General features: G+C 36.0%; 1 protein-coding gene across 6 annotated transcripts in view; it reads left to right on the plus strand.

Annotated features, from left to right (window-relative positions):
- Nucleotides 1-13,361, plus strand: part of PAN3 (poly(A) specific ribonuclease subunit PAN3) — a 76,570-nt gene that overhangs the window by 58,722 nt on the left and 4,487 nt on the right. For 3 of the 6 annotated variants that reach the window (XM_042867044.1, XM_042867046.1, XM_042867047.1), the window contains 6 exons: nucleotides 273-438; nucleotides 878-965; nucleotides 6,612-6,751; nucleotides 7,654-7,783; nucleotides 10,743-10,807; nucleotides 11,538-11,676. In XM_042867044.1, coding sequence (XP_042722978.1) covers nucleotides 273-438; nucleotides 878-965; nucleotides 6,612-6,751; nucleotides 7,654-7,783; nucleotides 10,743-10,807; nucleotides 11,538-11,676 — 728 coding nt within the window. Of the gene's footprint in view, nucleotides 1-272; nucleotides 439-877; nucleotides 966-1,457; nucleotides 1,610-6,611; nucleotides 6,752-7,653; nucleotides 7,784-9,402; nucleotides 9,600-10,742; nucleotides 10,808-11,537; nucleotides 11,677-13,361 lie in introns of those variants that run through there. The other 3 variants (XR_006178094.1, XM_042867048.1, XM_042867049.1) reach the window with 3 other exon arrangements.

Raw genomic sequence — 13,361 nt, forward strand, 5'->3', positions numbered from 1 at the left:
TTTGCAGTGAATATTCATTCTAACCTTAAAAATCAGCATAGTTTTCCTGAATGTGAGTGGGTATAATAATACCTGGGGGATTGGAAGCTTTTTAAAGTTTATTGTAGTTACAAAAATAAAATTAAACAAAAATCATTAAAGCAAAGTATCTGCCAGTCTTTTGATAGCCATTGATTAAGAAATCAATGAAAGTAACTTTATATTTCAAAATGTTTTAACTTAAATTTTTTGTAGTAGCCATCTGTTGGTACTAAGAATATTTTCCTTACTAGGTCAGCATGATGGACCTCTACCACGACAGCATGCGGGTTTGCTTCCAGAGTCATTGATATGGGCATATATTGTGCAGCTCAGCTCTGCCTTACGGACCATTCATACAGCAGGACTAGCATGCAGAGTTATGGATCCAACAAAGATTCTAGTCACTGGCAAGACAAGGTAATGAAAGCATTAATTCTCATTGTATACCATGGTCTATGTTCATGGTGGCTGCTGACTTTTGTTAGGCAAGTAACAACTCTAATTAGAAAGAGCTATTACCTTTAACTGATACGAGACAATGTGCTTAATTTGTTAAATTTTTTTCTGCAAGTTCAATGCATCTTTCAAGAAAGCTTATGCACTGTCCCCACAATACTGCTCAAGCCCTCTACTGCCAGTTTAGTAACTTAATGCTTTATTTGTAAATTAAAGGCTGTCTGTCTGAATTATAAAACATTAAAATCAGTGTTTCCTGCTTTATAGTACTAAGATGCCTTTTTTTGTCATGTTAAAACATTCAGTTTAAGGCATTCAGTGGTATGAATATTGGGGAAAAAAAGTAAATCAACAAAGTGTAATGACGCTTGTTCTTTTTTTTGTTGTTGTTGTTCCAAAGGTTACGAGTAAATTGTGTTGGAATCTTTGATGTTCTAACATTTGACAACAGTCAAAATAATCCACTGGCGTTAATGGCTCAGTTTCAGGTAAGGCAAATGTGCTGTAGTGAGGATGGTGACTTGGCCCAGAGAGTACAGAAAACCAATGTGATTCCTTCTGGAAGATTAATATTTTAATTGAATTGTAGTTGATACATCTATCTCTAAATAACTGTGTCTTTCATTCCTGATTTGATCTTAGCTTAAATTTGTTCGTAATTTAGAAAACTGAAAGTTCATTTTACTATCTTCTGCTTCTGAAATTTCAGCAAACCTGCAGAACAGGTCAAGCTACTAGTATTTAACAAAATAATTCAGAAATTGTTGGAATCACAGATTTTTAATGAGAGAAAGGAAAATCTTGCTTTTAGTGATAGAGATCAGAAAATGTCTCAGTAGCATTTTTTGCTTTTTCTCGTATGTTTTAACAAAAATAATTGTGACAAATGCCTGTTCACAGAGGAGTAAGAGATCTTTTTAAGTAATTGCATTTAGGCCTTCTCCTCACTCCTAAAAGGTTCGAGTGTATCTTTATTTTAGGCTCCTAGTTTTTCCGTGTTCTCCTGACGTTCTGAAGTGTGGACTCTGCATAATTCCTGAATTAAGAAGAATCCCTTTAGACTTAACAAAAACTGTTCCACAGTCATCTGGAGCATCACTGTGTACAGAAGTGCCTCTTTCCCTAACTTCCCCTCAGGGTAAAGTACATTACTTCAGCAGTCATCACGTACCCTGTTCATACTGGGAGTGAAAGACTACAGTAGGGAGTTGGATTTAATTTATTTTCATTAATCGAGATTATTCACTGTGAGAAAATTGCTCATTCAGAGTCTTCCAGTAATAAATGAAATGTTTGAACTTTGGCCAGGCAGAAACTAGCTCATTGGAGACCTTGTCCTAGAACATAGCAACTTTTTTTTTTCTTGGAATAATATAGTAAAGCAATTTTCAGTGTGCTTTGAATAGGACTTCAAAGGACCCCCCTACCCCAACGACTATATGTCAATGGGCATGTGGTTGTCACAAAATGGAAAACTGTGTCAAGCCAAGAGAATATAGGGATACATGTAAGCGAGAGGTTTCAATCCTACAACTATGATGAGATTATGATTAAATACTTACTGAAGTTTACTTGAGTAGTAGCAGGAAAAACATATTATACTTGAATATCATCTTTGAAATTTTAAAGCAGAATATTTAATGTACTTGGAGGTACAAATCTAAGAATACTTGCAGGTGTGCCAATCTGTCAAAAGCTTTTTGAACTGTAGGAGTCCAACATTTGGCAACTAACTTGCTTGGTATAATGCTTAGTTTTGTTTAGATATGGATTTTGTTTACTTGTATTATAAATTCTTAGTATTTAAATTGTTCAAGTATTGCTGCTAAAACTGCAGCATTCTTTAAGTGTGGAAGGTGTACGCTGGAGTTAGAAAACATTGTTTACTTCCTTCTTGTTGCTTCCTCTGGAAAGGCTAGGCTCTCACAATTGATTTTGTTCCTTCAGAGATTCTGGATGGAATTAATTCCTTGAAATTCAGGGGTCATTTATCATGTCCTACCTTTTGTTTGACCTAGCCAGATAGCACTACAAAATAACAGCTGCAGCTTGTCCTTCTTCCTCTTGATCCATGACCCAGTTCCTGAATTCCTCTGGGACTCTTGTCACTGTTAAAAATGTAGGTTATCTGTTGGTTTACTGCCCAGCTTATATGCATTTCCTTGTTGTTGTCTTCAATGCAGGAAGGTATTTTTGTTAGCATTTTTCACTTTCTGGCTATTTCCCATTGTTAACATAAATAGGAAAGAATTTGACCAGAACAGAGAGGAGCTATGCAAAAGGAATGCAATTGTTCTTCATGGTCTGTTTTTCAGATTCTGTGTTAAATGCATTAGCTTATGTGATCATTTAAGAGTTAAATGAAGTTAACAATATGGGAAGCTAAAAATATATGAATAGTGACTTAGGTTAAAAACAAGATGCTTAAATCTTGTATACATCATCTTCCCCCTTCTCACCTCCAGTCTTATAAGTCACTTGTCAGTCAGTTACTAAATTCATGTGGTAATACTGTAAATGGCAATGCAGGGAACAGTGGGAAGTTTTAATACGTATTTCTGCATTTGGAATAAAATGAAAGTTAGTCCTCTCCACCTGAAATGAAGAGAAAGCATACGTGTTACTGATTTAGCAAGGGCTGTAAGGTAACATTTGCTCAAAGTAAATATTTTTAATGTAGTAAACCAAAATAACTTTGACGTGCACCTCCCTAAATTTCAAGGAACTAACTGAAGAGGCATCTTAACTATTAACATTGACTTTAAAAATAAAATTAAAAAAAAAAAAAGTAATCTAGGAACTTGGAAGGACTTCTAACTACAATTCCAGAGCTTAAAAGGATGAATAAATCCACAGAATTGTAGAGTGGATCATAGAACTTGAGCTGTTACTGATCCAAGCTCAGCAGCGAAATTGGATAAACAAAGAGTAACATCAATTTCAAAGAACTTAGAAAAATGGATCTTGTTGAAAGTCAGATTTATTTGACTAGATTATGTGTTTAGCTAAGAAAGCCAACTGTATAAAATGCTCAGATATCTTGAGGGCTTTGTGCACAGTAGCCCTAATTGTTTTTAACACTAAAATTGCGGAGGGGTACCTATTCAATTAATTTTTAATCTACTCATGGCATATTTAAAATTCATTTGATAGCAGGGAAACATTAATGGTGAAGGCTCTTTCAGAAGGTATTTCCTAGAGGCTGGTTTTTAGCTGACTGCTACTTTATATTTCCATCAGTGACCAAGATGATCATGATAAAATCTTCACTAGCAAAGTCTTTCAGGAGATAGAGGTTGTTGCAGGCTAGTTGTTACTAATTGAATTGCTATTTAAATGGCTATTTGCTGCACAAAAAATACATTTCTGGTAAAAATATAGCCTGTACTTAAAAGGTATAAAAGTTTTCTTTTGAAGTTGTGAATCAACTTAGTATGACTTAATAGTTAGTGTTGATAATTAACATAGCAAATGTCTGGTAAGATGGTGTGATCCTTAAATATGTGAAAAGCATAATATGATGTGTAAGCAGATGAATGATTGTACCCGATGACCTGTCTGAACTGGCACAGCTACTGCAGGAATACTGTTTACTTCTGGTGTCCTTGCTCCAAGAAGATCTATTAGTTACTGTGTGCCTACTTTAAACTTCCTCTGCCTTGAAGCCGAAGGGGCTGAATGAATGAATGAATTTTTCAGTGAGGAAGGTTAAGGTTTATGTAGCAAGAATATGTAGATTTTTCTCCTTTTAGAAAGATGGCGTCCTTCACTTCCTAGGAAGTTTTTACCTTGTTTGGAGAAACAGAGTTGGTCAGAAGGTGGTAGTTTGTTCCCTTCTGAAATAGGAATCTGATTTCTCTAAGTCCTCCTGTTTGTTCCCCAATCTAGCCAGACACAAGAGGAAAAAAACATATCAGTTCCTAAAATTAGCTGGATGAATCCAAGCCAATTTTGCAATCAGAACAAAGTCAAGCATTGGCTGTAACTTGAATTATGTATCTTTGAGGCTGCATTGGTGTGTTGTCATCTCTGCCAAGTTTTGTATTAGGTGTACTTTATGAAACAAATGCTAATTTGTTGCAAGTCAAATGGTTTAAAAAAAGGAAAAAAAAAAGTGCCTGAATTCAGAATTTCCTGGCTGAAGTTAACATAGGCTTTTTTCTGAACTGCTTTTGAAATCAAACGCAATCTGCATTATGGAAGTGTCTAAGCAAAGAAAGATGGTATTTACATAGGATTAATTTTTATGTTTTGGGTATATCAATCAAGGTTGGGTGATAATGAAGAATTTATATATGATACTGCCTCATTAATTATTAAATGTTGAAAGGTTTTAAGTAGGAGACTTGAGAAAGAACAAAGACCATTTTAAGATTAATACAAATATTTATTTCCCCTAAGTCTTTCAGAAATAAACCTAAAAAAAAAAAAAAAGCCAAAAAAAAAAGCCATTGTGCTGAGTGATGATGTCTCAGTGCAGATACCTCTTCAATCTGTTTACTACTATAGCAGTGTCTTCTGCTGCTCAACTTGACTGTACTTGATAGCGAATGTAAACAGGATCCCACCAAGATGGGATTTGTTGGTCTCATTCATTTCTCTTTGCCAAAGTACAAAGCAATGCTGATGCACAGGAATTCTTGGTTCCTTACAAAATTAAGTCTAGCAAATGCCAGTCCCATCTCCTTCATGTATTGTCCTTGTTTCTGTTCTATTTGCCACATCTGGTTTCTGTCTTCATTATTGACTGCCCTGTACCATGCTTTTTAACTTCTGTCACATTGCTTATCCATTTAAATTGTGCTGCTTAATCATACTTTAGCAGTTGATACAGAAACAGCAGGGATGTTCATAGACCTGGTAACGTGTTCTTTACTTTGTGCCTCAACATCTGGAAGATGTGGCCAAAGGGAAAGCTCCCTTCAGCTGCTGCCACCAAAGGAAGAGCAGAGACTCTTACCCCTCTGGGTGGAACAGCTGTGAGGGGCTGTGACACATCCACCATCTCAGCAGTTTCTCGAAGTTGTAGCTCCTAAATTCTAAACAGAACTTCTTAATGTTATCCCACTACCAAATTTTTGGCCTTTCTAACAGAAATGACAGAAGCTATATTCCTTGTATGATGGTATGCTCTGCTAAACATCATATCCTTCCTCCAGAATATGGAACTGACATTCACGATGAATAATAGCAATCACCTCCTTACTTTTCACAGAAGTATCTTTTCTAAGAAAAAGTTAGCAATCTCTGTAGCTGATTATTAAATTCAGTCTGAAGAACTCATCCAGTGCAGTTTCAAGTTTGGCCAAGTGTATGCACTTGAAAGACTTTGTATGGGAAGAATTGGGCAGCTTCTGCAAGAAATATTTCTGTTCCCTACTGAACTGGGGTCCTGTTTTTAGAGAGAACTTCAAAATCTAATGTTGCTTTCTACAGTAACTTCTAGTAGCTGTTGTTTAAAGTAGTAAAATTGGCAGAAGTTTCTGTTGTAGAGAAGTCTGTATAGCATATTCATTTTTTAAGAAGTGTTCTACTCTTAAGCAAAATGGTTAGTAATGCTAAGGTTTTCTTCATAAATGGTGTTCTGTTCCATTGTTGGCTGCACAGGTCTGTTCCTGTTTAGCTACTTCAGGCAGTTTTTATCTCTTCAAACAGGCCAGAAGAGATGTAAATCTTTGAGTTGTTTTATTAAAACAGAAATATTGACCTGCTGGATTCCAGCTGCTCTTGTTTCTGTTTTAACAAATAATCCTTGATAGGTATTTTTGCATCTTGTATCAAGATGTGCAATTTGCTATCAACTACTTGATTCCTCAGGAGTGAGTGCATGAGTGGTTAGGAGAACCTCTTCTGGTGAGCAGAAGCTCTACAAAGATTACACTCTGGTATTATCCTTAAGATAAAAATGGGTAAATTTGAAGCTTTCAAAGATAAATACATTACCCTGAAATTGTTAGGTACTCAAATTTTCCTGTGGATGTTTTAACTACTTGGACAGCTGTATTGCACAGCTATAATGTTTAGTTGTTCAAATTCTTCAAAGGTTACTGAAGAACTGTCTTAAATGCCCTCTAGTAATGTATGTAATATTTATCTGTACTACGAATCTTATCTGTGCATGTTTTCCCTGTTAGCAAACAGATCTGATCTCCCTGGGGAAAGTTGTGTTGGCTTTGGCTTGCAATTCTTTATCAGGAATTCAGAGAGAGAATTTGCAGAAAGCAATGGAACTGGTGACAATCAACTATTCCTCTGATCTGAAGAATCTGATCTTGTAAGTTTGCTACCACATTTCTTTGCTGTTGTTTTTGTTTGTTTTCCTGTAAAATATTATTGGAAGTGATAACTTTTTTAAACATACGGTTGAAAATGTCAAAATAACACTTTCAGATGCAAATAAGAGTACAGTTTACTCTCAATAACTGATAATGTTTAATAACGTGCTGTCTATGCAAACGTTCAAACTTAATTCATATGTGTATTTTTATGATATATCTAATAAAAATCGATATCCTGTTAAAGCTCCTAATAAAATTGTATTAATGTTTAAGCAACTATACAAAGCAAGTTTCCCTCCCAAAAAAACAACACAACAAAACAAACACAAAACAAAAACAACATAAAAACAAACACCCAACCCTTTTAAGTCTAATCTTCCATACTGGGATTTATTGCTTCTTGTTTACCATAGCAGTATCCTTGTCTTGTATCATAGTTACGGAAGGAGTTAAGGGATAGGCATGTTGATTTTTTGACCAAAGAACTTTAGAGCTAGTTTTTCTCAGTTGTATGTTATTTTGTGGTGTTCTTTAGTTTAGTCAACGTTTCTACTCTTACAGCCTAAGAAGTAAAAGTAGGTTTCTCTGTCCCTTCTTTCACTTGAAAAGCGATTGCGTCATAATCCGAATCTTTGCATCTTCCCTTGTTGTTGGAGCGGGATGAGGTAGGAAGTCCCATGAAAGCCCTCCCCTAGCTAATATAAATAACTGACTGGAAGTAGGCAAGTAAATTAGCACAAATGTTTTCTCTGTTAATATCTTTTTTTTTAAAATACAAAAGCTGTCAACTCATAAATTAAACAAACATTGGGGTCAAGTAAAATCATAATAGGATGAACTTTTTGGCACTTGCAGTTTGTGTAAGTAATCTTTTTGGGGGGTGGGGATATTTTGGCAGGTATTTGCTGACTGACCAAAACAGGCTTCGCAGTGTAAATGATATCATGCCTATGATTGGTGCGCGATTCTATACTCAATTGGATGCTGCTCAAATGAGAAATGATGTTATTGAGGAAGACCTTGCAAAGGTAAATCATTAAGTAATCTGATCAGGAAGACCTATAGAATGTATTCGTACAGCTGTACCTTTAGAGGGAATGTTTTGTAGTTTCAGGTTTTTTTTCAGGTTTTTGTTTGTTTACTTTGTTTAGCAACCCAAGTAAGCTGTCTACCGATCTTGAGAACTCTGTTCAAAGTACTGAAAGTCCAAAAGTTCCAAGAACTACTAGTTTTAGAATGTGCTTGGCTGGGCTTTTAATCAGGTAGCATCCTCATGTCCAACCAGCATTCCTGAGAAAATATTTTCTATATTGAATGATTGAAAAGTAGTATTCTGAATAAATAATGCCGTGTCACCTCACACTAGGTCATGTAGCTTATATTCAAGATCAAACAAATGCTTTCTTTATATTTTTGAGTAGATTTAGATTTCAGTGCCATTTACCTTGTACATTTTTTTTCTTTCCAAATGAGTGCTAGATTATGGAAATAAAGGTCCTGATAGTCATCTTCAGTTTCCCCAAAACGTTCACATTTTGCTGTGTGAGTCTGGCTGATCTATCAAGTTCAGTCAAGATACCAGGTGCTAGCTACAAAGGAAATATGTACTTTGTCCTGTGCAAGTATGTATTTGCTCAGCAGGAAAGGGTTTGAGCCTCATCTTATCTGCTCTTCAGAAGCCACTGATCACAGAATTTTCAAACAAGACTGAAGTACATTATAAAGGCTTTTATATGAGCGAGGATTTGAGTAGGGTAGGATATTGAGTTTCTTCTATGTATTAAATCAAGACTTGTGACTCATTTCCCTTGCATGCAATCACTAAGCATGTTTAAATAGGCAACAAATGGTACTCTGGTATTGTTTTTCTACCATTGGTGTGTTGGATAACCAACTGTTTTTCCCTTCTTTATGAAAGATAATTAAATCTTTCATGGCTAAGAGCAGCAGAAGAGCAGGATGGTGCCTACTCTGGATGTAGAGCTCTACATCATGGGTGTTCACTCTTCTTATTGCAGTCAACTACAACTTCTGCTCTAAATGTTTAAGATTGCTTCTTGTCAAGGTGGCCCAGTGTGCCTACTCAGATTTGGAATGGGTGGACTTTTTCCCATCATAAAAATGGGAGGTTGTCCTATAATCATCACGAAGCGATCTCCATTGTCAGTCAGGTTTTTTTAATAGCAGTTGCTTTTCACTGACAGGTGAGAAGAGCCACTGCAAATACAAACTGTTGCATAGCTGCTTCTTCGTCAGTAGCTGTTTATCTAGCAGTGATAAATAGCAATGTCATCATAGCTACAATATCACTTAAGTCTAGCCTGATATCCTCTCTTTGTTATTGCTCCAAAGCAGATGCTTAGGGGAGAATGCTAGAACAATAGTAGCATGTATGTTATTTTTCTGCATGTTCTCCAAGCATGCAGTCATCCACAGCTTAGGGGCTTACGATGTAGGAAATGGGTTTGTGTGTAGATAATAATGTCGGTGTTCTCTTGAAGCCATGGATATTGTTGCTCACATTTCACACAGTAGTGACCCTGTTACTCTGTCCTTCTCCTTCCTCACCTTAATACTGCCATTATCTACGTGTCACAACATTCAAGCATGCAAAACTTCTGTTCTCAAGTCCTTTAATCCACTCTAGGAGAATTACGTGCTACCAAGCCTGCAGAGAGGCCACCTGGAGGCTTAGAGCCAGTGTTGTTGCTCAACTCTATGTTGCCACTGACAGGGAATCCACGAGGCTGTAGCACTCACACAGATGTGGTTTTGGCTTTTGTGTTTTTGGCACATGCCAAAAAATTATTTTGAGGTTGTATAGACCTCTGCTAGCTGGAGAAGGTAAGTCTTTACTGTCGATCTCCAAATGCAGCTTTAATTGAAGTACAAGCTGTTCTGCTGTGTGTTTTTTAGAGTAATAAAAATCTTGTTACCCCATGGGTTGAGGTCAAGCTGTTATCACCTTGACCTAGTTTATTTACCCAGCTGTGCACAGTGATCTACTCCACACTGAATTAATTTGAAATCAATATGATCATGCATGGAGTGAGTTGCAGCTTAGCACGAATAACATCTGAGAGCTGGGCCACTGGAGAATATGAATAATGTCAGGAGAGAGTATTTCTTTTTTTTTTGTGTCAGCTTTGAGCAGCTTTGCTTAAACATAAGATTAATCCATGGTATGAATGCAAGCTAGCTTAAGATATAACACTTTATTGTAACTTAAATGATAATGAAGGATGTATGAAATCAGTTTTTCAATTGATTACATGTATTTTAAGCATCTTAAAATGCTAATGTTCTGTCTTTTGTGTGAGTTTGTTCTGATTGCTTTGCCTCTGTTACTACTCAGAGTACTTAGAGTTTATACCGCATTAAAATCAAAAATTATATTTCTAGATTTTTTTTGGAAGAACTTGTTTCAAAAGTTTTGGACTAGACTGCAATTCCAATTTCAGTATGATGTTATTGCTATGCACTATTTACTAATGATCTACAAAATGTTTTCCAAGAGCACATGTAGTAATGTTTCTTCTCCATATGCTTGAAATCAGCCATTTATATTATATATTTCTACAGTCTAGCTATGCATGTGTATATGTATACAAATGCACAAGGTGTGTTATTCTTGTTTAACATAACTGTATTTTAATTTATTTTTGAATGTAGGCTGGCAAGGGAGGGTAGACTAGTTTCCACATAGTGGTAGGTTCCCTGATCCAGTTCTTGTTAGGGCAGCAGGTTGTCACTGGTTATTAAATCTCCACACTTAAATGTGAAGTGTGAAGATTAGAATTGGGCTACCAATACACAATATAAGGTATTAGATCTAGATCTCTTTCTGAAAAAATTATACCATCTTCATAGAATAAATCAATTATTGCAGTTCACAGTGCTTCATTAGCTTTACTATGGTATATCTTTGGTAAATAAGTATCTTAATTTTATGTTTCAGAAACTTGAATAATCTTTCTTGTTTTCTAGGAGGTGCAAAATGGAAGGTTGTTTAGGCTTCTAGCAAAATTGGGAACAATCAATGAGAGGCCAGAGTAAGAAATTCTTGTTTTTGTGGTGTAGAGCATGCAAAACCCAGTTTCCAATGCAAACTTTCTTCCCTTTTAGATTTAAGCTGAACATTTTCCCCCATATTTGCCTCTGAAGTGATTAATTGTTAACTCTTGAAACAGTAAGATAAGCAACGTTGACAGAAATATTAAATAAACAAAAAACTATACATAGATATGCCAAAGTTGCTTCCAACTGGATTCTCTTAGTTCCTTGTGAGCAACAATAGCTTTTGAGGAAAAGCGTAGCTCTACTGAACTGCAGCTAATTATGTAGATACCTGTTTTAAGCCTGTTAATTATCAGCTTGTTTTTTATGAGGTACTGCATAAAAATTAAGTGTTCCTGTTTGGTTTTCCATAGACTGTTGTTTTCTGTGTAATTGAATAGACTTGGATGGAAGAGTTGTGTTTGCAAAGCTATTTTCTAACATTTACTTGTAACGTTTGTGTGGTGAACTTGTTAAAGAAGGCCACTCTTCTTTCTGTTGCTTTTCTGTGGGCCTTTCATAGGCATTAACTTCAGATACTTTAGCTGAGAAGCTTTGAATGTGTCATCTTCTGACAGTGTGGCAAGAGATACTAATTTAATTGCAGATCTTAACAGGAAGCTCAGCAGAGCAGCAGGGTGACTCGGTCGGGTAGCACAGTCGTGTGTATGAGTTTTGCTTTATCTTAACTTTCTGAAGTTAATATGAGCCTTTGTTTTACACCAGGTTTCAGAAAGACCCAACGTGGTCAGAAACTGGAGACAGGTATTTACTAAAGCTCTTTCGAGATCACCTTTTCCATCAGGTGACAGAAGCGGGTACTCCTTGGATTGACCTCAGTCACATTATCTCTTGTCTTAACAAGGTACACTGTATTTGGGTTAGCTTTTTAAAAACTGCATGGGTTAAATTTCTTCAGAATAATATTCCAATTCAAAGCAAGTTGTCATTGGCAGGTTAATTCTGCTGATTTAACTGATGGTTATTTTTTCACCTATTTTGGTTGCAAACAATGTATTCTCAAAGCTAATACTCAAACATTTGTAGATATTGTAAATAAACTTAGTAGTACATTAATGTTAATACTCAGGATTCAGTAATACAGCATGAGATTCATATTAACCTTTTCATCCTAGAACGCATTGAATACTGTGGATAAGCAATGCTGGTCCCTTTATGCTACTCTGGTCTTTTCAATACAGCATAAAGGATCCGTAAAACCCTTTTTATAGGGAGAGGTTTCTGTTGATATAGTTATCACATAATATGGTCAACAAGAGAGCCCATTCCTAAACTGTGTTGACCAGAGTGGAAGAGGGGAGGTCATATCAAGAGGGGAACTGCAATAGATGTTTAAGCAAAATCCAGCACTGACCTAGGCAGTGAGGAAAATTTCTGTAACATACTGTGTTAAGCCCATTTCTGGTAAAACCCATAGTCTTGCAGTCTTCTAAGAGCTGCACCACTAGCAAAACTTTAGCTGAATGCTTTCACGGTTAATAGTGGGAGATGTAAGATAGACTACAAGATCTTAAGTGATTGTAGAGTTGCTTGTTTTGCTCCATGAAGTACAAACTTTTTTTTTTTTTTTTTTTTGGTCAGATCAGCTTTCAACTTATCTTACGTTGTTTTATCAAATTTCACTAACATGCAGGAGAATAAGATGCTACTTCTGGTCATTCCACTCCTTACAGAGAGAGTGGCAATGCGGACACTGACAGTATATGGTTTGTGGCTAGTATTTTCTTTTCTAGGATTAGGTAACCAACTTCCTTTTCCACAAACGTTTGTACATTCTTAGATCCATTGGCATGAAACAGCTGACTATTTACAGTGAAAACTCTTTCTAAACTGTCACAGCTTTTTATCTGCTGTTAGACCACTGCTGTGCGTATTTTTTAACCATTTTTATCTCTCTGATTGGTGTCTGTAATCACTTTAAAAGGGGCAGTAAAGGGATTGACGAGGCTAAATCAAAAGCATGTTGCTATTCAAATAGTGAAATGTCATCATGATTTAAAAGCGGTAACCAGTATAGCTCTGTAACAAGTGGGGAGCAGCCCTGAATTTCTAAGTAGGAGGCTATGTCAAAGAATGCCTTATTCTATAAATGCTCATGGCTTATCTTTTTTAAACAGAGGCTCTTCTCTTCTGTGGTTGTGGACTCAACACACACACAAAAAAAATAAGGCTTTGTATAACTTTGCTTCAGAAACACACTCTACAAAGCGTTTCTGAAATCATAGTGTTCACTAGTAGAAGTGGTTATTTGGGCTTTCCTGCTATGCCCAAAACCATTCTTTTGGAATGAAGCTCACTCCAATGTTTAAAAAGATCTTTTTTTTTTTTTTTTTCCAGTATTGTGTTTTTGAGATCTTTTTTGCTAAGACACTGATTTATGTATCCAAAGAAAAAGAAAGTTATATAATGTTTCCAGTTGGCTGTGTAGTTTTCTTAATACAAATCTTCCATATGCTGAACTTGTGAAGATATTGCCAATTTTGTGAGAAACGAGGTGAACAGTAGACAGTTTCTCACACAGCCCAAACA

Source organism: Lagopus leucura, unplaced genomic scaffold (assembly GCF_019238085.1).
Source record: "Lagopus leucura isolate 7727_CA_CO unplaced genomic scaffold, USGS_WTPT01 Super-Scaffold_100001, whole genome shotgun sequence".
Taxonomy (NCBI): domain Eukaryota; kingdom Metazoa; phylum Chordata; class Aves; order Galliformes; family Phasianidae; genus Lagopus; species Lagopus leucura.